Source organism: Hippocampus guttulatus, chromosome 7, assembly GCF_054856545.1.
Source record: "Hippocampus guttulatus isolate MCC_2025c chromosome 7, RoL_Hgut_1.0, whole genome shotgun sequence".
NCBI classification, from domain to species: Eukaryota; Metazoa; Chordata; class Actinopteri; order Syngnathiformes; family Syngnathidae; genus Hippocampus; species Hippocampus guttulatus.
This window is the reverse complement of record NC_141267.1, coordinates 4,039,130-4,063,848: the sequence shown is the minus strand read 5'-3', so window position 1 is coordinate 4,063,848 and position 24,719 is coordinate 4,039,130. Positions and strand designations below refer to the sequence as shown.

Below are 24,719 nucleotides of genomic sequence, written 5' to 3'. Positions count from 1 at the left end.
ACCACTGAAGATTTCGGTTGACTTAAAAAATAGAATTTAAAAAAATAAAATTCTGAAATGTTGATGCTTTACATCAGTCGGTATATGCACGGCGCTACACAAGGGGTGAGGGGTGCTATAGCCCCATCAAAAATCAGTCTAGCTCTGTCACCCTCCACCCACCAATCTATTTCCTTATTTAAGTTTAAAAACAGATGGTTAGCACATTGGCCTCACATTGCAGAGGTGCAGGGTTCGACTGCAGCTCCAGCCTTCCTGTGTGGACTTTGCATGTTTTGCCCGTGCTTGCGTGGGATTTCTCCGGGTACTCGAGTTTCCTCCCACATTCCAAAAACATGCATGGCAGGTTAATGGAACACTCTAAATTTCCCCTCGGTGTGAGTGTGAGTGCGGATGGTTGTACGTCTATGTGTGACCTGCGATTGGCTAGCAACCAGTTCAGGGTGTCCCCCGTCTACTGCCCAAAGACAGCTGGGATAGGCTCCAGGACACTCCGTGACCCTCGTGAGGAGAAGTGGATCAGAAAATGGATGGATGGATGGATGGAAGTTTAAAAACATTAAAAAGTTCATAATTAGTAATTCTGATCCAATACAATTCCTATTTCTGTGTTTGTGCCGCAGCTGTACCCTATGAGTTCATGAGGACAGGGAGGGGCGGATAGAGTCTTTCAGTTTGTTCGAGAACCGAATTTTGTTCATCATCCGAGGCATAAAAAACTCGAAATTTTTGGTCGAAAACCGAATTGGTCAAGAACCGAGACATTCAAAAACCGAGGTTTGTTTGTTTGTTTGTTTGTTTGTTTATTGAACATAAAACATATATACAGTAATAATTTGACAGAAAATAAGGTAGATAAAAAAAGTAAAAAGAAAGAAATCAATCTTCATTCAACACAGTTATTATGTTCAAGGGAGTAGGAAGAAGTAAAAAACTTATCTAGTCCTACCCCGTTATGTGATTGTATCTAATAAATCATTTTTATATCAATCAGAAAAGAAAAAAGTAAGAAGAAAGAAGTCTCCATTAAGGCTCATACTTTACCCTTAACCGTGATATTTTTACAACTTTTGGTTTGTATCGGGATTATATACTTCCACACCCTGACACTCTTGTGTCAATTTTCTCTTAAATTCATAATGGATATTTATATACCTTTCTCTATTTATCAACTTAGTTCTGATTTATCATTATATTTAATGTTTTGAATTTATCATTTTAACTCTGATTGATGTAGGTTGTTTGTACTATTTTTTTGAATTTGTTTTTTAACTCAGCAAGCGATTTACTCATTTTCAGGTCCGTTTCGAGATTATTCCACAGATTAACACCTTTGATAGATACACTTCTTTGCTTGATGTTTGTTCTTGTTTTGAGTTTTTTGAATAAGTTGGTACCTCTTAAATCATAGCTGCTTTCTCGAATTTCGAAAAACTTCTGAATGTTTTGGCAGAGCAGGTTATTGTGTGCTTTGTACATTAATTGGGCGATTTTAAAGTCAACCAGGTCATAAAATTTCATCGTATTTAATTTGGTAAATAGTGGATTTGTGGGTTCCGTATATTTTGATCTATTAATAATTCGAATTGCTTTTTTTTGTAGGTTGAGAATAGGGAGTGTGTTTGTTTTGCAGGCATTTCCCCATATTTCCACACAGTAGGTCATATATGGTAATAATAATGAAGTGTACAATGTGTACAAAGATCTCTTATTTAGCACTTCCTTGGTTTTGTAGAGGATCCCTACGGTTTTGGCTATTTTTCTTTTTACGTTATCGATATGTGGCTTCCAACATAGTTTTGAGTCTATTACTAATCCGAGAAACTTGGTTTCATACGCTCTTTCTATCTCAATTGAGTTTACCATAATTTTAGCTTGGTGTTTGATTGGTCTTGTGCCAAAAACAATTAACTTCGATTTTTTCAGGTTAAGTGACAATTTATTTCTGTCGAACCAGTTTTTTAATTTGTTTAATTCGTTTTCTACGGTTGTCAGGAGCTGTTTCAGATTTATTCCAGAACAGTAGAAAGTTGTATCATCAGCAAATAGGACACATTTAAATTGTTTTGAGACCTTGCAGATATCATTTATATATAAGATGAATAGTTTTGGACCAAGCACTGACCCCTGAGGAACTCCGTGAGTGATTTTTAGTTTATTCGTTTTTTTATTGTTGAGTTGCACGTACTGATATCTGTTTTCTAAATAACTTTTTATCCATTTATAAGCTACACCTCTAATGCCATATCTTTCTAGTTTTTTCAATAATATACTGTGATCTATTGTGTCAAAAGCTTTTTTTAGATCTAGGAAAACCCCAACAGTAAATTCTTTGTTGTCTATATTAGTGGCTATTGCTTCCAGAAACTCCATAACTGCCATTGAGGTGGTCCGCTTTTCCCTGAAGCCATATTGATTCTCACTTAACAGCGCATGCTTTTGTATAAAGCTATCAAGTCTGCGAGAAAATAGTTTTTCTAATATTTTTGAAAATTGTGGTAGTAGTGATATTGGTCTATAATTTGTAAACCGATGTCTTTCTCCACTTTTATAGATTGGAATAACTTTAGCAATTTTCATTTTTGATGGAAAGATACCAGCTTTGAATGACAGGTTGCATATGTGCGTGAAAGGTCGCACTACATATTCTATAATCTGCTTTATTATTGTCATGTCATTAAAGCAATCAGTTGACTTTTTATTTTTAAAAGTTTTTATAATATTTGATACTTCTTCTTGTTTTACAGCAGTAAGGAACATCGTGGAGGAGTTTTTTTCTACATATCTATCTATTTCAAACAAGTTTGTTGGATCAGGAATTTGTTTTGCTAGGTTACTGCCGATGTTGACAAAATACTCATTAAATTCAGTTGCTATTTCTGCAGTTTTTTCCAAAATAGTATTTTTGCCTTTGATAAAATACTCTGGATAATCCATTTTTTTAGGACTATTTCTGATTACTTGGTTAAGTATCTTCCATATTTCTTGTGTGTTACTTTTATTCTGCTCTAATAGTGCATGATAATGATCTCTTTTACTGGTTCTTATAATATTTACTAGTTTATTTTTATAGGTCTTATATTTTTTTTCTGCTTCTTCAGTTCTCAATTTTAAAAACAATTTATATAAATTGTTTTTCTTTTTACATGCGTTTTCTATGCCTTTCGTTATCCATGGCTTACTTGGGTCTTTATACTTTTTGGAGACTTTAGTTAATGGAAAATGTTTATCATATAAGGAGATTATGGTAGACTGAAATACTTCAAACGCTGTATTTGGGTCTTCGTTTGAATAGACCTCGGTCCAGTTTTATTTTTCTAGGTCTTGCTTAAAGGCGTCGGTGGAGCGTTGGGTTCTTAGTCTTATTTCTGTTATGCGAGTTGTTGACTTAGCTTTTCTATCAAAATAATTATGAAAAACTGCAAAAACAGGTAGGTGGTCACTTATGTCATTAATGAGAAGTCCACTTTCCATTTTATGGTCAATCTTATTTATAAATATGTTATCTATTAATGTGGCCGTGTCAACTGTTATTCTGCTAGGTTTCAGGATTACTGGGAAAAAGCTGTTGCTGTACATAGTATTTATGAAGTCGGTTGTTTTTTTGTGTCCATTTGGGTTTAATAAGTCAATGTTAAAGTCACCACATATTATTCGTGTTTTCTTATCGTTGTTGTAACTGAGCATATCTGTTAGTTTTTTATTGAATGTGTCAATACATGATCCTGGTGTCCTATAGATGCAACTTATGATGATATTTGATGCCTTTTTATTATGTATTTCAATGGTTAGACATTCCATTAGGTTTTCTATTGTGTTTGTCAATCTCTCGATTTTACTGCATTTAAGTGCTTTGTCTACATATATTGCAACCCCCCCTCCTTTTTTGTTTTCCCTATTAGTTGCAAACATTTCATAACCTTCTATTTCCATTTCAGTTGTTTTATCTTCATCAAGCCAAGTTTCTGATATGGCAATTATTTTAAATTTATTGAATTTAGTCAGGTATTCTTTGATTTTTGTGAAGTTTTTATAGAGACTTCTACTGTTTAAGTGTATTACTGAAAGTGCATTTTCCAATTTTATATTAGTGTTGAATTGTTCATGCAGGTAATAGTCAGAGTTTGTTACCCTTTGTTTGTTCTGGAAGAAGTTGTTGTCTGGGTCCAAATTGTTCTCGGGATCGAATGGCTTATAGTCAATATCTTCAAAGGGTTGGAAGTCCATGTTTTTGGGATGTTTGACTGTATTTGGTCTCCCACAGGACTGTCTTGGAGGACAAGGCCCCGCCATGCTGCTACACATATTGAACAATGCAGTGTAGACAAAATACAGTGCATACGAACACAACACTCATCCAAAATCCATAAAAAACTTACAGGCTTATGGACACCCCACACAGCCCTCATGACCTCCAGGACCGACGCAATGGTCCCTGTCGAAGATCATCATAAGGTTTCTGCCAACTCCAAATATTGTCAGAAGCCGCAAGAAGTGAAGGCACTAATGAACGTTTGATATGTGTGTCTGCCACTTAAGCATGTTATCAATGTAAAACCCCAAGTATTTGTAAGAGGAGACCTGTTTGATGTTCTTGCCATTTATGGAGATGGTGCTATGGTCCCCAATTGATCTAGGGTCAAACAGCATTTCCTCAGTTGTTTTATTATTATTTTTTTACATTTATGCTCAGGTGGTGCTCATTGTACCCGTCCACAAATGTGTCAATCCTGGCACAGTGGCTACTGATGCCAGAGTCACTCGTCACGATTCACGGGCGTAATGACTTATCTTTCTTCTCGATGAAAAAGAATCTCACTCTGACCGGAAATGTAGAGGTTACTCCCTCAAAGCCCCCCTGTTTGAGTTGAGACACTTGGTATACTCAAGAACTGGGGAGAGGAACGTTAGATACCAGTTTCATTGCACAGTCATAAGGTCTGTCCAGCGGCAAGGACTGAGCTCGATCCTTGATGAAAACGTTATTTAGGTTGGAGTATTCTTGTGGAACTTTGTCTAGACCAGGGGTGGCCAACCCGCGGCTCGCGAGCCGCATGCGGCCCTTTTGCTGATTCAATGCGGCTCCCGGGCTCTCACACGACAAGCGTTGAAAACGCCGCGGCAGCGGCGTTGCCATTCAAACAAGGTGCCAACTTCACAGGACGTACTCCGTCAGCCTATCATCAATCCTGTTACTTGATTGACATAGAGAGCAACCAATCAGATGAATGCATTACCGCTCATGCGCAAACAACGGCGCTCAGTGCTAAGCTAGTCAGCGAATTACCTCTGATTTTAAGGCAGCAGTGCCCAATACGTTGATCAGTATCGACCGGGAGCCAGCGAACTGGTCCCAAGTCGACCGCTAGTGGTGGGAGGAGGAAATGCGTAGGGGAAAAAAAAAAGTCTGACATGGCATCTAACATCGGTAACACACACTTCCGGGTTGAGTGAACGCTGGCACGTCTGGCTGCCGCTGCTCACCAGCAATTATTCTTTTTTTGCGTTTTTTTGCGGTTTGCTGTCGTTTCTGCGGTTTGCACTCGTCATGGGGGAGTCTCTGCACTCCTGTTGCAGTTCGTTGTGGTTTTGGACCATCGGTCGTTGCACGGTTGTCCTCGGTCGCGCTGTCGCGGCGTCCTGCCTGTTTGGCTGTCGAACGGGGCCCCGTGCCTTCTCCACCCCTCTGCGCTCCGTGGTGGGGGTCGGCGGGGCCTGTGTCTGGGCTACGCTGCTGTGGACCATCCTGTCACTCCTCCGTCTGCCAGTGGGGTGACTGCTGCGGTGCTCGGTGGCGGGGCTTCTTGGGCTCCGCTTCCGGTGGTCGGGCTCCCCACCTGCGCTGCACCGCTTCCCGGGCGTCGCTCCTCGTCCTTCCCGGGGGTGCATCCGCCATGGATCTCGTCGGGGCTTCCACCTCGATGGCTCCAGGGGCATCACCTCCTTTTGGTCGTCCTCCCGCCGGCCACGCAGCGACAACGGCAGAAACAGCGGCCGATCCGCGGACCACGGCGTGTTGGGTCAGCTAGTGCTCATCGCGACGGCGATGTTGCCGGCGTCAACTATTTAAAATCGCTTTTTAAAATCGCATATTCAGTTTAAATTGATCTCTCCTTTTATTATTTTTAATTTTATCTGTGGTTTTATTGTTCTTGTTTTGATTATAAAGTGTCCTTGAGTGTTTTGAAAGGCGCTTATAAATGAAATGTATTATTATTATTATTATTTGTTTGTTTGTATCTTGAGCTTTCATTCATTTTCGGCCCGTTCCGACGTTGCTCATCGTGGTGTGCATGCAGATGTGCGCGAGTGCACTGGTGGGCACCTGCGTGAGTATGTAGCGCGTGTGTGAGTGTGCGTGTGTGAGTGTGCGTGTGTGTGGGTGTGCGTGTGTGTGTATGCTTGCACGTGCGCGATCGGGTCGTTCGTGAGAAGTTGGTCACTTTCAAATATCGATCTTTGGCCAAAAAAGTGTGTGTATGTGTGTGTGTGTGTGTGCGCACGCGTGCGCGAGGAAGTGTATGATGTGGCTCTTTGCAGTCACTCAATAAAAAAATTGGCTCTTTGTTTCTGACTGGTTGGCCACCCCTGGTCTAGACATATAAGGGGTGTTCACACGGCAACATTTGCTCCGGTGCTACGCCGGCGCTGCGCCAGTGGAGCGGTCACACGTGCAAATTTGCCCCGGAAAACAGCTTACTCCGGAGCAAATTTGACCCACTTCAGGGAGGTGGTTTAAAAATTTGCTCCGGAGCAAATGCTCATTTGTGGAGCAGCACCGACGTAAATTTGCACGTGTGAACTCTCCAATTTGTTCCGGAGCAAATGCTCGTTTGCGGGGGCGGGGGGAGTAGCCTCGCTACGCATGAGAAGAGTTGATTACGTGCGGCGAGAAAGCGTTGCTTTCGTGCTCTGTTGGACTTCCGTCATGTGTTTGTTTAATAACGACGCAAGACATGGCTGGTAACAGTAGCAAGCACCTCTTGGGTTATACCATCTCAACAAGAACGGGGGGATAGTCCCCAAACGTCATCTTTCCTTTTGTAGGAGACTGGACTGTCTCGGAGTTGTTTGTGTAGTTTGTTCCTTTGTTGTGTGTTCACAACCCCCCGCCTCCCATAGAATTTATTTTGTGATATCCTCTCTTGATTTTCAGTTTGGCGCATTACATGAGTGTCATTGAAGTCATCGTTGATTTACGTTTTCGGGGGCGGTCACTCTCGAGCTGAAGGCACGGAGACCGAGAAGGAGAAGGACGTGCCTGTACAGTAGTTGCTTGAGTTGTGTATAAGTTTTAAAAAGAACCAACATGACAGCTCATTTGTTTTCTGTCATTTTGCTCCGCTGCAGAAACTGCCGTGTGACCGCAAGTGGAGCTGCACCGATGCTGCGCCGGTGCTCACACGCTCAGCGGCTTTGTACGTGTGACCGCTCCACAAAATTTGCTCCGGTGTAAAATATATCGCAACAAAATACATGGGTGTAGCGCCGGAGCAAATGTGTGCCGTGTGAACACCCCGATAGCTTCAGAGTGTGAAGAAACGAGCAATGCTCACCCTCCCTCATTCGACTTTAAGCAATGCACATGACAGAACGCACTCCTATTTTCGAGAGACGTTTAGTCCCAATGCGATAGTAGTCAGCGTAGTACTAACACTCTCGAGACGGCATGATCAAAAACCTCCTCTGTTCTACATGATTACCTGAGAGCATTAAGATCAGAGGACTGGCAATTTACTTAACCTTCACCAGGAGATGCCCATCAAGATCACACACCCTTTTCATTTCGTTTAGCTCCTCAATCGGACAGCCGAACATTTTGACAATACCGAGCTCCACAAAGCAGTCGTTGGCCAATGAAATTAAGAAAATGTTCCATTTTATATTTGAGCCAATGAATGCCCTAACCCTTCGGCACTTGCCATACCCTGAGATCTATCCTGGTATTTCCAGTCTTGTCATGTTCTTGGTGCAGTCATAGGCTTAACTTGATTCTGAATGTGTGGAGGCGTTCTCACATAAACTTATGGCTGTGGCATTTGGCTGACAGCCTCCGAGCTGGGCAAGCAAGGACTAGCATGATGATTTCATCGGCCATGTGAACACTCTGTGATTCAATGGCCACAGTAGAAAGAGGAGTCAGCTAGAAAGTGCCGCCGACTTTCTTCAGGGTACAGCTATACGGCCCCAAGCAGCATGGGTTCTTTTGTCAACTTAACAAACACCGGGACCTTAGAAGGTTGGCCATCTCGCAGGTAGATCACCCCCTGTGGACACTGAATGCTCTGATGACACTCGGTAGAGCACCACGTCGCGTTCCTGGCGTCTCTCCCTCACGTGACTGTCTAAAGTTATGGCCGAGATTTATTCTTCTAAGTTCGTAGCATTGTCGTGAACAGTCAGCTCATCTTTGACGGAAGGACTCAATACATGTCGGAAAATGCTGCGCAACGCACAGTTACAAAACTCTCTGCCGCCAAAATGCGAAAATAAATGGCGTAGTCAGCAACTGACTGCCTACCCTGAACACAGTCTAATAATTGACCTCCCGCCTCTCTGCCTTGGATGGGATGGTGGAATACGTGAAAAACCTCAGCAATAAAGTCTGGGAATGAAGACTGGTATTTCAGTTGAGCGTTGTTCACAGCCGTAGCCCAAAAAGTCCAGTCAACAGACTCATCATAAATGCAACCTTGGTGTTATCCTTGGAGTAGGTAGTTGGTTGCTGGTTAAAAATCAGAGAACACTGGTGGATGAATTGACCACATAGTCCGGGTTCTCTGTTAGAGTGCAACGGGTGGGGTAAACTGAGTTCCCAGGGAACAACCGGGGACGGATACGCCCCCAGCAGTTCCATCCATCCATCCATCCATTTTTTATCAGGGATCTAGTCGTGGGGGCAACGGCTTTAGCAGTGAAGCCCAGACTTCCCTCTCCCCAGCCACTTCTTCTAGCGCTTCCCGGGGGATCCCGAGGCGTTCTCAGGCCAGCTGGGTGACATAGTCTCTCCAGCGTGTTCTGGGTCATCCCCGGGGTCTCCTGCCGGTGAGACATGCCCGAAACACCTCACCAGGGAGGTGTTCAGGAGGCATCCTAATCAGATGCCCAAGCCACCTCATCTGGCTCCTCTCGAAGTGGAGGAGAAGCGGCTTGACTCTGAGACCTTCCAGGATGACCGAGCTTCTCACCTTATCTCAAAGAGCGAGCCCAGACACGCTGCGGAGAAAACTCATTCCGGCCACTTGTATCCAGGATCTCGTTCTTTTGGTCACGGACCATACCTCGTGACCGTAGATGAGGGTTGGAACGTCGATCGACCGGTAAATTGAGAGCATCGCCCTTCGGCTCAGCCCCTTCTCTACCACGACAGACCAATACAAAGTCCGCATCACAGCAGATGCTGCACCAATCCGCCTGTCGAGCTCTCGCTCCCTCCTGCCCTCATTTGTGAACAAGACCCCAAGATACTTAAATGCCTCCACTTGGGGCAAGATCTTCTCCCCGAGACAGAGAGGGCACGCTACCCTTTTCCGACTGAGGACCATGGTTTCAGATTTGGAGGTGCTGATTTTCATCCCAACCGCTTCACACTCGGCTGTGAAATGCTCCAGTGAGAGTTGGAGAGCCCTGCTTGAAGGAGCCAACACGACCACATCATCTGCAAAAAGCAGAGATGCAATACTGAGGCCACCAAAACGGACCCCCTCAACGCTTCGGCTGCGCCGAGAAATTCTGTCCATAAAGGTTATGAACAGAATCGCGACAAAAAGCAGCCTTGGCGGAGTCCTACCCTCACTGGAAACGATTCCGACTTCCTCAGGGATGAGAGTGGCTAGTGATGAAAAAAGTGGAAAGGGGCGTGGCCTGGAGAGGGGCGTGGCCTGGAGATGGTGGGGGCGGGGCTACTTTAAAAAGTGGCACAAAACATGCTGAAGATTAAGTGTATTCTATTCACACACGGTTTGAAACTTTAACAGAAAAAAATCCCAACATTGTTCACTATTCTTTCAAGTGAAAATTTGTGCAATTTTGCTTATGCATTCCTCGTGAGCACCAACATGTAACTTCAAATTTGCTGCTCAAAATCAAAACTAAAAAAGGAAACACATTCCCTGCCATATTTAAGATTTGTTCATTACTTGTATTCATAAAGTGTGTAAATGTGATAAAAAGCTGTTGATTCTTACCTCATACAGTGATAGTGAAGACCCACACTGTTTACTACATATGGGTTATGAATGTATTTTATTATAGAAAGTGGATGTCTATTTTCAGTATATATAACAATATACAGTTTCATGAGGTAGAATACTTTATTTTCTCTTCATTTTAAACTTTATTGGTCCTCTCCGTCCTTTTGCTTCTATTTTTAGCCAACTCCTCTGCTTCTTTCACATGGTCCAGCCTTGCTTTCTTCTGCTCCCTGTCCAATTCATCCTTTGCCTTTCTCTTACTCTGGATGCTTGTTCTTGGCACTGCCATTGACGCCTGAGAAGCTTTCTTGATATCCTTCTTTGCCTGGAGTTCAGCCTTGTATTTTGAATAGGCTCTTTTCATGTTTCCCATGAGCAAAGGATCAACTGGAGAATGCAGCACACTTTCTCTCTTGAAGTACTGTAGAGGTGTTTTCTTGCTTGCTCGCATGTGGTAGCTCACCGTCTGAACTGCACTTAGTGTGTGGATCTCCATGCGGCAGGACTTTTGGTCTAGGACATCACCCATAATGTTGAAAGAGCCTTCAACCTGTGGACCGTGAAAACATGAAAGTAAAGCATGCACCATCTTCATCAAAGCTGGGTACAGATCCAGGAGACGCTGATCTGACCACCAATGGTCGATCCTCATGTCTGTATCATATGGTGATACAAAGGAATCAACCTGAAATCTCCGCACCTGCAGCTCAAACTCATCTTTTTCTTCAGTCTTCAGCACATTTGTCACCAGTGCTGGGAGTCGCAGAAGATGTTTTGTTGCAACTGAGGGCCATGTGCTGTGGGGTTATCGTTGCCATACACTGCAGAACTTTGTTGTCGAGGGGCAACTTTGTACTAAGGTACTTAGCACACTTGACATATGCAGTTTCCACCTGCTCAAGGAATGACCTGATTGTGGAGTCAGACCTGTGTGATGATGATATCAGTCCTTTTACAGTGGTCCCCACAAACATCTCTCGCTTTGGCACATGACAGCGGGGATCGTCTATGATGGCTGTATCATGCTTAGGCTTGAGACCATGCACAGCTTCTGCCTTCAAAAAACAAGCGAGGAATCCCTTAAACAAGGTGAACTGCTTCTCATGTAGCCTGTGGATGAGTGGCGCCTTCATCTCGAACAGACATACGTATTATTTGAGCAATGGCAATTTTACCATAAAGAAATTCAAGATCAACGTTGTGTGACAACTTTGTACTAAGGTACTTAGCACACTTGACATATGCAGTTTCCACCTGCTCAAGGAATGACCTGATTGTGGAGTCAGACCTGTGTGATGATGATATCAGTCCTTTTACAGTGGTCCCCACAAACATCTCTCGCTTTGGCACATGACAGCGGGGATCGTCTATGATGGCTGTATCATGCTTAGGCTTGAGACCATGCACAGCTTCTGCCTTCAAAAAACAAGCGAGGAATCCCTTAAACAAGGTGAACTGCTTCTCATGTAGCCTGTGGATGAGTGGCGCCTTCATCTCGAACAGACATACGTATTATTTGAGCAATGGCAATTTTACCATAAAGAAATTCAAGATCAACGTAGTTTTCTTGCTACAAAAAAAACAGCCTTTCTTGTGTTGCCGTCTTTGGTCAACTTCTTCACTCCCAAAGCCTTCTGAATTGCTTTTATGCTGTCCATAGCTTCTTTCCTGACTTCTCTTCTATGATATATCTGCGCTATGTAGACCATGTAGAGAGGCTTGTCATCTTTCTTGAGGTATGAATAGTAAAATACCTTGAACGCATCCATAAGCCTGTTGTTGTTGATGGCCACATCATACACTGACAACCACCGATGTGTGACAAACCGCTCCGGCATGGTACATTTCAGCCCTATGAGCTCACAGATGTTTGCCAGTGTGTCCCGTAGGTCTACTGACCATTTGAAGTCAGTGTGGAGGTCAATGAAGAGGCGTTCAATCCAGAATTGAAATGGTTTCAAAAACCGATGGGCAGCATTGTGCACGTGATGACATGAGTCACCATCAATGTCGAGCAGGTGAGGAGCCATTTGTGTACGCAGGCGCACTTCCAGTCCACTCTTGGATCCTCTCATCTCCGCACATGAATCCATGAGGATTGACATCAAATTATTCCATGGTATCTTGTTTTGAGTGAAAATACGGGTCAGTTCATTAAACAGAGATTCACTGTTCACGAACACTAAACTCACCAATGTCAAGTGTTCCACAACCACTTCCTTCTGCACCAAGGAGTAGTAGTTGACCAGAATTGCCAACACTCTGTGCATGTTGTTGCTGGTTGACTCATCAATGTTGAGGGAAAAATACCCATTCTGCATGTTGGCTACTGTTCTGGAATGTATAGTCTCTGCCATCCCAAACCTCATTTTATATGATGCGCTAGTCCGGTCCATCGAGTTACCACTGATTGCCTTTGGGTCTTTAGCCAGTTCCTTCGCCAAATCAAACAGAACTGGTGCCATGGAGAACGGGAGAGAGCGGTTTGCCATAGTTGACAGTACCAATGCCTGAAAGGAAATTGTTGAAAATCCATTCAATGTTTTATAATATACAGAATGAAATCAAACAAAATAAATATAGGCAAACCCTTCAATAAATGTTAGAGGTAAACATTATGGAAGAAACACCAAGTACATATTTGTTTGTTTATTGAGCATATATAGTACACACAATAACAGGTTGACAAAAGTCAAACAAAATTTATGAAAGGAAAATTAGAATGTAGATAAAAGAAAAAACACACATCATCACAGTTGTATGCTCAGAGGAGTAGGAAGAAGTAAATAACTTATCTAGTCCTACCCCTTATTATGTAGCAATTTGAATTGATCATTTTTCAAAACAAAGAAGAAAATGAAAAATCTACATATCATCAAATACTTTTACCCTTATGTATACTATACTTTTCTATTTATACACCTTTTGGTTTGTATATATATAGTTATTCTTTCTCTTTTTTTATTTCAATTTTCTCATATTCATTATAATTAGCATTTCTTGAATACAATTGATAAGTTGATCAAAATCCAAAACAAGAACAAACAGTTGTATTACTATATTTTATAAGTACTCTATATCAAATTTATCTTCTTAATTCTGATTCATGTAGTTTTTTTGTACTAATCTTTTGAATTTGTTTTTGAACTCCTCCAACGATTTACTCATTTTCAGGTCCGTTTCAAGCTTATTCCACAGATTGACACCTATTACTGATACACACCTTTGCTTGATGTTTGTTCTTGTTCTGGATTTTTTGTATTGATTAGTACCCCTTAGATTATAACAGCTCTCTCTAATTTCAAAAGGCTGCTGGATATTTTTGCAAAGGAGATTATTATGTGCTTTATACATTAATTGGGTGATTTTGAAGTCAACCAGGTCGTAGAATTTCATTGTGTTTAATTTGATGAATATTGGATTTGTGGGTTCTATATATTTAGACCTATTGATTAATCTGATTGCTTTTTTTTGTAGTTTTAAAACAGGGAGTGTGTTTGTTTTACAGGCTTTCCCCCATATTTCTACACAGTAGGTCATATATGGGAGTAATAATGAGTAATATAATGTATACAAGGAGCTCTTATTCAACACATCCTTAGTTTTGTGGAGTGTCCCGATAGTTTTGGATATTTTTCTTTTAATTTTTATATTTTTCTATGTGTGGCTTCCAGGATAGTTTTGTATCTATTACTAGTCCAAGAAACTTATTTTCATAGACTCATTCTATTTCAATTGAATTTATCTTTATTTTAACTTGGTCTTTGATTGGTCTCGTGCCAAAAACAACTAACTTAGTTTTTGTTAAATTTAAAGATAGTTTATTTCTGTCGAACCAGTTTTTTAATTTTGGCAATTCATTTTCCACAGTTTTCAGGAGTTGTTTCATATTTTTCCAGAGCAGTAAAAGGTTGTGTCATCGGCGAATAGGACGCATTTGAATTGTTTTGACACACTACAGATATCATTTATACATATAAATCTTAAACCACAATCTATCGAGAAATCAGAAATGAAAATGATACATGACGATTCATTTCAATAAGTGTCTTTGTGAATGTGAATATAAGATATATACATCTATTACAACAGTAATCATTAAAGCGCTGGTAAAATATTCAAATATCATCATGTGCTATTTAATATTACATATGGATTGCATACCTGTACATTTTGTACTATCCTTTTATAAATATTTATATTAATATGAAAAATTCAGCACCACCCATCTATATTTTCTACCACAGAAGCCATTAATTGAACATGTCCATTATGAATAAAATTACCACCACCAAACTAACAGCTATACTATACATTCCTTACACTCATGCAAGTTGTTCCTGAAGTTTTGCAAATCCTGTTGAAAATCTGCTGTTATAAACAAATCTATATATTAAAATATGCATCTTAAAAGGATCAATAAATTCTTCATATTCATTATTTGGCATGTGTGTTTGCTCCTGTCTTTCAAGTTGTGAATATCCTCATATAGACTCCAAAGAAGGTCAAGGATATTATGAAAAGGAGGTGAATTCCTCACTGCATTTTAAAAAAGTAGTCATCCACCTGTTGAAAAAAAATTGGGCAGTGTCACCTTACGCCGGCCTAACCTGGAGCTTTTGCCGAGTAATTGCCTTCCCACTTTATAAATATACAGGTATATATATATATATATATATAGCATATTTCTGATATGCTGGTTCATGCACATGCTAGTTCATGCACATACATTATCAATCTAAGTAAATCTTTATCAGCAGATTCAAATTAAATTGTAAATAAAGAAAATCATAGGTTTACCTGCTGATGGGACATTATATCTAATATCGGAATGCCTGGCAGCGATTTCGCTGCGGAAGTTGTCGCCACCGCAGGCGCGGCTGTGGTCTTGTCAGTGCTGGGAGGTGTGCCGCCGGCGCCGAAAGCGGCAGTTCGACCAGGCTGTCGATAAGCGCTTGTGATTGAGTAATTACTTTTCAAGAGAAATGTCTTTTTTCGGTGTTTCACCGAGGTTGCGTGACTTTGTAAAGCTATCCATCCTCTCGATCCGTATAGAATGGTATCGTCGCACACGGTACACATAGCTTTACCAGCGACATCGAGCTTTTGGACGAAATCCGACACAAGCACAGACAATGGCTCTTCTTTACTGGTTCCTACCGGAGACACCGTCACCTTCCGATCCAACCAGTCCCATCAAAATTTGTTTTTGACATCCACATCTATCTGACGCACTTTCGCTTCATCACGAGTCTCAATAACATTCAGCATTTTGTTTAATACAGACGACATCCCTCTGCAAAGCCAATCAGGATTCGCGGGAAAGCGGTTTAGGAAGGCGCACACGGATTGGTTGCCACTCCTCATTTGCCGATAGAGCGACCAATTACAACAAGTAAGACATTGGTTTTAGCCCCGTATATGAAATAACGACAAACCAACGCTTCGCGATAAAAAACGGGATTCAAAATGGTAGCCTGCAAACGTTACTTGTAAACATTACGAGCTCCGAAGCTGCCGAAGACAAGTCCGGACCCACCCCCCCCCCGCCCCAGAATTTCTTTTACGGATTTGGAACAATATAAAATAGGTCCATTTTGACTGGGAAAAAAAGCGGAATTCCGCCAAAACGAGGAAAAATCTCATCCCTGCTTACTGCCGGCAATGTGAACCAAACTCTGACATCGGTGGTATAGTGACCGAACAGCCCGTATCAGGGGGTTCGGTACCCCATACCCACGAAGCACCCCCCACAGAACTCCCCGAGGGACACGGTCAAACGCCTTCTCCAAGTCCACAAAACACATGTAGACTGGTTGGGCGAATTCCCACATACCCTCGAGGACCCTGCTAAGGGTGTAGAGCTGGTCCACTGTTCCACGGCCGGGACAAAAACCACACTGCTCCTCCTCAATCTGAGGCTCGACTTCCTGACGGACCCTCCTCTCCAGCACCCCTGAATAGACCTTACCAGGGAGGCTGAGGAGTGTGATCCCTCTGTAGTTGGAACACACCCTCCGGTCCCCCTTTTTAAAAAGAGGGACTACCACCCCGGTCTGCCAATCCAGAGGCACTCTCCCTGTTGACCACGCGATGTTGCAGAGGCGTGTCAACCAGGACAGCCCCACAACATCCAGAGCCTTGAGGAACTCCGGGCGGATCTCATCCACCCCCGGGGCCTTGCCACCGAGGAGCTTTTTAACCACATCTGTGACTTCAACCACAGAGATAGGAGAGCCCACCTCAGAGTCCCCAGGCTCTGCTTCCTCCAAGGAAGGCGTGTTGGTGGAGTTGAGGAGGTCTTCGAAGTACTCTGCCCACCGACTTACAACGTCTCAAGTTGAGGTCAGCAGCGCCCCATCCCCACTGTACACAGTGTTAGTGGTGCACTGTTTCCCCCTCCGGAGACGTCGGATGGTGGACCAGAATTTCCTCAAAGCCGTCCGGAAGTCGGCTTCCATGGCCTCACCGAACTCTTCCCATGCCCAAGTTTTTGCCTGCAGTTGTTGCTCGTTTCATCTCCCACATACTTTCCTCAGTGCTGGCCATCAATGACGTTCGAGCTTCACTCTGTGTCCTTGTGCTTCTACACACGGCTCCATTTGCATTTAACTCCCTCTGGAATAGTGTGCGTTCTTTCCCCATTCAAAAAACATGCATGGTTAGTCGATTGAACACTCTAAGTTCAGTCTATGTGCTGTCCTTGTGCTGTCTTTTCCTAGCCTCCGCCGTATTTTTTCATCCTAAAAAACAAACCATGGAATTGGTTGGCTGGTCTCTTGATGCAATCGACAAGATTTTTCTCGACGAGAAGAGCAGGCAGTGGGGAGCCTGCTTGCCCCTCGGGACATTTGCTGCTGGGCACACCCTAGATCCATGGAGGAAGCGGAGAATGGTGTGCCTGTCAATACTGTCCGTTGAGGAGGAGAAAGACATTTACTTTATCGGCCTTCTGATAGCAGGTATGCTGCAGTTTGGTGTTAGCAGTTTCCTGTTCTATCGCAAAATCCAACCGACGGGAGCAACTTTATTGGAAGTGAAGAAGCTGCCGGTCATTCTCGATGGTTTAGAGCAAATGTCCAACACTCAGACTCAAGCGGTGACTGAGCTCAACCGCAATTGCGGTTCTGGAGTGTCTCCGTACGATCGACAACAACAGGGAGAAGTGGAATTCTCGCTTCGAAAAGGAATTGAGGATTTGGCTGATCGGCGCCAGTGAAGGGATACAACCACGGACTCAAGGCCACCTGAAATTGTTGGCGGCTGTCCCTCCAAAACAAACAACGCTATTCGGACCCCTTTCCCCTGGATGGAAGGTATGGACGGAAGCTAGTGCCCCCACCATCACCCCCTCCTTCTCGGCCATGGACTGATAAGCCAGGACTGTCTTCATGAGCAGACCTTGACGAAGCAGCTGCGGCCTGTTCACGCATACACAACCAGACAATCACACGCACATGCACATCCTCATCATCACCTCTCTTTTTCCCCCGCGATCTGGAATGATTTGCAGAGCGCACGGCAGACCGTGCAGCTGGTCGGTCGGGCCGCGTCGCGGTCACTCCCCCCTCCCCCTTCCCATCCATCCTCCCCCTCATTACATGTTATGTCTTGTGACTTGTTGTAACTGTCATATGCTTACTTATGTGCTAGGGTCTTTTTTTATCTTGGACTTAAATTATCCTCAGAAGAGGATAGTTCGAGCGTGGTTTTTTTCCCCCTCTCCCTATCTTGTGGTTTCCTTTCTGAACTCTGACTGTAAATTTCCCCATTGCGGGACAAATAAAGGATATCTTAAAATGGTTGAGCACCCCTGCTCTAAATTTGTCCCTAGGTGTGATTGTGAGCATGAACAGTTGTTTATCTATGTGTGCCCTGCCATTGGCTGGCAACCAGTTCAGCGTGTGCCCCGTATAATGCCCAAGACAACTGGGACAGGCTCCATTACTCCCGCGACTCTTGTGTGGATAAGCGGAGCAAATAATGGATGGATGGTTGAATGGATAAGTTAAGCTTGTTGGTTTGGAAAAGATGGGATTGTTTACAAGGAAGTGTTTACTACGAGAGAGTGGTTTGGAATATAAACTCCTAAATGGAGGGGCATTTATTGTACATCAAAAATGTGTTTCTAAATCATCTTAATGTATTATATTAAACTTTAAAAAATTTTTATTTTATTCTGACAGTATGTTTCATTTTTTTCATCTTAAGGGCCCTGGAAAGGCTGGCACTCACTGTGCTCTGGACTGTGGCTCCGGTATTGGTCGTGTGACCAAAGGAGTTCTCCTCCCGGTGTTTGAGAAAATGGAGATGGCAGACATGATGGAGCACTTCCTTCTCCATGCACATGAGGATTACCTGGGTGATCATGCAGACCGAATTGAGACCTACTACTGCTATAACCTACAAGAATTTACACCGCCAAAAAACAAGTATGATGTCATCTGGATGCAGTGGGTGGCATGTAAGTAGAGTTATTAGGATTAAAATGCTGCAGTCCTTTGAATGAGCATCATTTTTTTTGCTTTTTGGTCATCTGGTGGGCACCATCCATTGTCCATGTTTAGGGGATTTCAGCCTCCTTCAGAGGGCTCAGTGGTGATACTTGATGTCCCAGTTTTGCACCCTCCACAGAGATGAGAGTTGCTAGTGATGAAAAAAATCTGAAAATCAGCTGGGGGTCTGGGGGCCACAGGCCCCCAGTGAGGCCCAGGGGGCAAATCCCCCAGAAGCTAATGGGTTTTAGAGATTTTAAAGCCTTAAAACCATTAATTTTATCAATAAAATGTTACATTTTTTGTTGAAATACCATCCTCTTGTTCAGGGGTGCCCAAACTTTTTTGACCGAAGATCTACTTTTCGATCAACCAACCTGCCGCGATCGACCCGTTACCGCGTATACGCACACACGTACACACACATGCCATGATGAGCAATAGCCTGACACTGAGGCATGCAACGCACTTAGGCAGCCTGTTAATGATCGTAGCTCATGCGTACCGTTTTAAAATGCTTCTCTCGGCCCTCCAGATTCCCATTCTTTGCCCGTCCACTCGGTGAATTGTACAAAACAAACTCTGAATGACAATAATGATAACGGTAAAAGATATAGCGCTACAACTCTGATCACAAGCTGCAACTGCAGACTGCTGAGCGCTAACAACTTCCGGTGACGCAGTCACACATCACCATAGGTTAAAGATGACCTGCTTTATTTTCTTTTCTTTTTTAAATACTTTTTGTGAAAGTGAGACTGATTGAATGATTAGGGTGCAGTGTGCATTAACACAAAAAATATATTACTAACATGCACAGAGACACAAATGGTTTTTTTTCCCTCTACACCCCTCAGATCGACTTGGGACCAGTCCTTGATCTACTGGTCGATCGCGATCAACGTAATGGGCACCCCTGCTCTAGTTGCATATAAAATTGACACTTCATACTAAAGTTGAAGTTTATTCGGAGTACATACATTAGCTTATGTATTTTAGAGATTTTAAAGCCTTAAAACCATTAATTTTATCAACAAAATTTTACAATTTTTGTTGAAATACCATTCCCTATTTGCTTACAAAATTGGCACTTTATACTAAACATGCTAAAGATTAAGTGTATTCAATGTACACACTACTTGAATCTTTCACAGGAAAAACAAATCCTAAGATTGTTCACTATTCTTTCAAGTGAAAATTTCACATAGGCCTTTGTGCAATTCTGCTTATGCATTCCTGGTGAGCACCAACATGTAACTTCAAATTTGCTGCTTAAAATCAAAACTAAAAAAGGAAACATTCCCTGCCATATTTAAGATTTGTTCATTACTTGTATTCATGAAATGTTGTGTATATGTGATAAAAACCTGTTGATTCTTACCTCATACAGTGATAGTGAAGTCCCAAACTGTTTCCTATATATGGGTTATGAATGCATTTTATTCTATAAAGTTACTTTTCAGTAGAAATGTCTGTTTTCGGTGTTTCACCGAGGTTGTGTGACTCTTGTTGGGGGAAGAGTGGCCTCCTCTTCCCCGCATGTTCATTGAATTTTGGACGAGGAGAATGTTGGTACTCCAAATACAGGCTGGAGGCGATGAACAGTTCCTTCAAACGGTTTACTTTATTTTCCTGCGGTTTACAAATCGATTCGGGCTCCTGAGGGGTCCAGATTTGAATCAGGAAGCATAAAAGAAACACATTCATGAGATTATATAGAGACAATATGATAATGAGAGGCGGGGAGGTACCCCTCTCATGCGAATCCCAGAAACAAAGAAAGTAACATGTCATCTGACCCGGTGTGGCTGGAAGAAGCTGGGAGTGGTGAGGTGAGACCAGACCACCACTACCCACCATTTGGTGTGATGGCAGGAACACAGATACTTGAGATAATAGTTCCTCTTTTGATGTTAAACATGTCCTGTGGAGGGAGGCCCTAAAAGTGGTGGGGGTCGAGGGGCACTAAAGGTGATTGTAAACACAGTGAGCAGGAAATACCTTCAACAGCATTCTACATTGTTTCTTTCAAGTGTCTGAACAAACACAACTAACAGAGACGAATAACACCGTAACCATCAAACCTAACTAAGAAGAGAGGAATAATACAAGAGTATTCCATTTCTAGGAGATGGTTGTTACAAGGACGCCAAGCTACGCTGTGGGCATGGGAAGGTTATACAGCATGACTAAATATGAGCAGAATACAGACTTCACTCTGTAAATCTTTCCATCCTCTCTATCCGAATAGAATGACATTTTTACAAACTGTACACAGAGCTTTACCAGCGACATCGAGCTTTTTCACGAAATCCGACACAAGCACAGACAATGGTTCCTCTTTACTGGTTCCTACTGGGGACACGGTCAGCTTTCTATCCAACCAGTCCGATCAAAACTTGTTTTTCAGATCCGCATCTATCTGTCGCACGTTAGGTTCGTCACGAGTCTCAATAACATTCGGCATTTGTTTCATACAGACTACATACACGAGTAATTTCAATACACTACAGCCCTTGTGCAAAACCATTCAGAATTCGCGGGAAAGGGGTTTAGGAAGGCGAACACGGATTGGTTGTGATTCTGCATTTGCCAATATAGCGACCAATCACAACAAGTAAGACATTGGTTTTAGCCCATATACGAAGTAACGACAAACTAACGCTTCGCGAGAAAAAACAATATTCAAAATGGATGCTTGCAAACTTTATTTGTAAACATTATGAGTCCCGAGTCTGACAACTCAGTCCGGCAGCCCAGAAATAACACCAGACCCTACCCCCGCCCCTCTAAAATTTTCTCAAAGGATTTGGAACAATATAAAAAAGGTCCATTTTGACTGGAAAAAAGCGGAATTCCGCCAAAAAGGGGAAAAATCTCATCCCTGATTGCAGGATTTTAGAGCGGACGGAATCTGGGATGAAGGGCCCAAGCCAGGATTTGCTTGCTGTCATGCCTCCAGAACTGCCCGCTCAATGTCACACATTGCCGGCCCGATGAAGCATGAAGAGGCGAGGTTTGTCTAAGAATCTTGCCTCTTTGAAGATGGATTATGCATACGAGGGAGAGCATCAGATTTAAAACTACGGGAGCCGGGATGGTAGGAGCGAGCCCTAGGAATAAGGCCCAACGAGCCGGATGAGAATTTAGGTGCTTGGCAGATTGCAGATATGTGAGTTTTAATACCAGAAAGGGGGATCTCAGGTCCCTCCCAGCAATATCTCTCTCCACTCCGGAAGCAGAGCGACCACAGCCAACAATTCGCGGTTGTCGACATCATAGTTTCTCTCTGGGGAGGACAATGAACAGCTGACCCTGAGCGAGCATGTAGCTCAAAAAACTAATAGAGGGAACATCAAACATGCATTTTTCTGCTTTGACAAAGAGTTTGTTTTCTAGGGGGTGCTCCAGGACTAATCTATCATGCTGGACATGTTCTTCTGGGGTTTGAGAGAAAATCAAAATCCATCCATCCATTTTCTGATCCGCTTTATCCTCACAATGGTCATGGGGCGTGCTCTATACAACTTTGACCGGGGGTCGGCGAAACGTGTCTCTCGAGCCGCATGTGGCTCTTTAGTGCCATCTCGTGGCTCCCTGGAGCTTTATAAAATGTTTGAAAATGGAAAAAGATGTGGGAGGGAAATTAATTTTTTTGTTTTAAATATGGTTTCTGCAGGACTAAAAACATGACACAAACATTCTAAATGTGTCCCAATGCTGTAAAAATGTGTAGAATAAATATTACATTTCAATGTTTCTGTCAACGAAGATTTGCGTCATAGCCTGCGACACACGTTTCCATGAGCAGGGCAGGATGCAAGGCAAAAAAAAAAAAAAAAAATACCCGCCGTTTCATGTACAATGGTACTTTTCAAAAATAAAAACACTTTTTTTGTTTCTTTAATTTATTTGCCTTTTATTTAACCTACAAACGTGTCAGATCATTTTGCCTGACCCTGTATCTCTCTCTCTCTCTCTCTCTCTCTCTCTATATATATATATATATATATACATACACACACACACACACACACACCAGACATGAGTGTGACGCTGACAAATCTGTCAGTGTATGCATTCTCCCGTGTACTTAAGCGCAGCCTCCGCACTGTGGCGGGGGTACTCAGGTCTAGCGTCATATTTCATGATGTGACTCATTTTGCAGCAGCTGACAGCAAGTCATGACTGTCACCTGCCGACTCGACTAATTCGTCCTGACATGCTGACGTAGCGAGGAGGCACCTGTCCTACATATGCTCACTGACAGCCCAACAGCTGGATGTGTATCATTACTACGTTATGATGACGGATAGGATTATATTGCTTTTCTTGGAATTATTAAAAATAAAAGTAAAAACACAGGCTCCTTCAAGATGCGCACAAGTCACACGCGATGACCTCCAATCCGGATTGAAGATGCAATTTCATTTCACAATCAAAGTGTGACATATTTTCAAACTAAATGAAACTCTCATGTCCCGTGAAATTAGGGCCACCCTCAGATGTCACCAAATTACTCCTTGGTTGTTACGCACATGTATCCAGGTTAGACGTGGTGGGTGTGTCACATGATGGGTGTGTAACAATCGTTGCGACTAGAAAGTGCACAGGAACATGCATAAAGATTTGACTTAAGTGTCAATGGCAGAATATGTCCTTAAGTGTCCAGAAAAGTAATGTCTTTATTGCTATCTGTTTTATTTGTTTCTCTGTAGGCCACCTGACAGACAAAGACCTGATGAATTTCCTTATTCGCTGTAAGAAGAGTTTGCGTTTAAATGGTGTCATTATTATAAAAGACAATATGGCACGACAGGGATGTAAGCTGGACACCATTGACAGCAGCATAAGTCGACACCTGGATATCATGAAGACCATTATTTGCAAGGCTGGCCTCGAGATCTTGGCTGTTGAACGGCAGGAGGGCTTCCCAGAGGTCATGATGCCTGTATGGATGATTGCAATGAAATAGAATTTGGCAAACGGGCCATTTATTTGATGAGACAGATTGATTAGACAGTACTTTTGGGTGATAGATTTCCTTTTTTTTTTCTTTTCTTTTTTTTAAACTTTGTGGTGCAGTGTCAAGGTTGCTGATGGTGTCATGATACACTAGCCTGTGGGCAGCGAGGGATCGGTTCCCACTCAGTGACGGTGAGGATGTGGGTGTGAATGGTTGTTTTTCTCTATGTGTTCCCTGCGGCTGACTGGTGACCCGTTCAGGGGGTAGTTTTCCTTCCACTCAAAGTCAGCTGGCATACGTTCCAGCACCCCCCGCGAACCTGTTCAGGATAAGCCACGTTGAATATGGATGGGTGATAGAGGGTCAGTAGAATTTGGACAGGTGGATGAACCTAAAGGAAGAGACACCAAACAAATGATTTTTTTTCCACGTGTCATATACTTCGATTGATAATTGCTAAATTCCTCACAGTCATTGACAGTATACTTGATCAAATAGATGGCTTTCACACAACCGTCCTGGACTCAATACCTGGCCATTGCCGAATTGCCCTCTGACTGACTGGAAATTAGCACGGAATGTAATTCCTTCTGTCCTAACTGTATTAACTGGGATAGGCTACAGCTGGATGGATATTTCATCATTTAAATATATGTTGTTTCATTATTAATCTTTCCCAAAAAGTATAAATTATTAAATTAAAAATAGTAACTGATTTGTGGAGTACTCGGGGTAATAATCTCTCCAATAAAACACGATTTGATATGAATATTGACACATGATACATGGGGTGCAATATGAATTAAGGATGGTTCAAAAAGTGATTCACATGATTCTCGATTCCGGATTACTCATTTATTCAATAGAAGAGTCATTACAAGAATCAATTTTTTTTTAATAATTATTCAATCGTATGTACAAGATCTAGTTTCATGTGATACACTTGCATCTTTCAAATAAAATGTAAAAGTTTCAGATTCAAGTCACTTTTTGCCACACCCCTCGAGAGAACCTTTCAACGTACTAAGGCAGGGGATGGGCAAACTTTTTGGCTCGGGGGCCACA

The 24,719-nt window shown here is 42.6% G+C and overlaps 1 protein-coding gene across 1 annotated transcript in view; it reads left to right on the top strand.

The window, feature by feature from the left end:
* ntmt2 (N-terminal Xaa-Pro-Lys N-methyltransferase) overlaps nt 1–24,424 on the top strand; it is a 32,763-nt gene extending 8,339 nt beyond the window's left edge. Inside the window, exons 3-4 of the mRNA XM_086115833.1 lie at nt 18,405–18,657; nt 23,407–24,424. Coding sequence (XP_085971959.1) covers nt 18,405–18,657; nt 23,407–23,663 — 510 coding nt within the window. The 3' untranslated portion in view covers nt 23,664–24,424. The remainder of the gene's footprint in view (nt 1–18,404; nt 18,658–23,406) is intronic.
* Nucleotides 24,425–24,719: the final 295 nt, after the last annotated feature.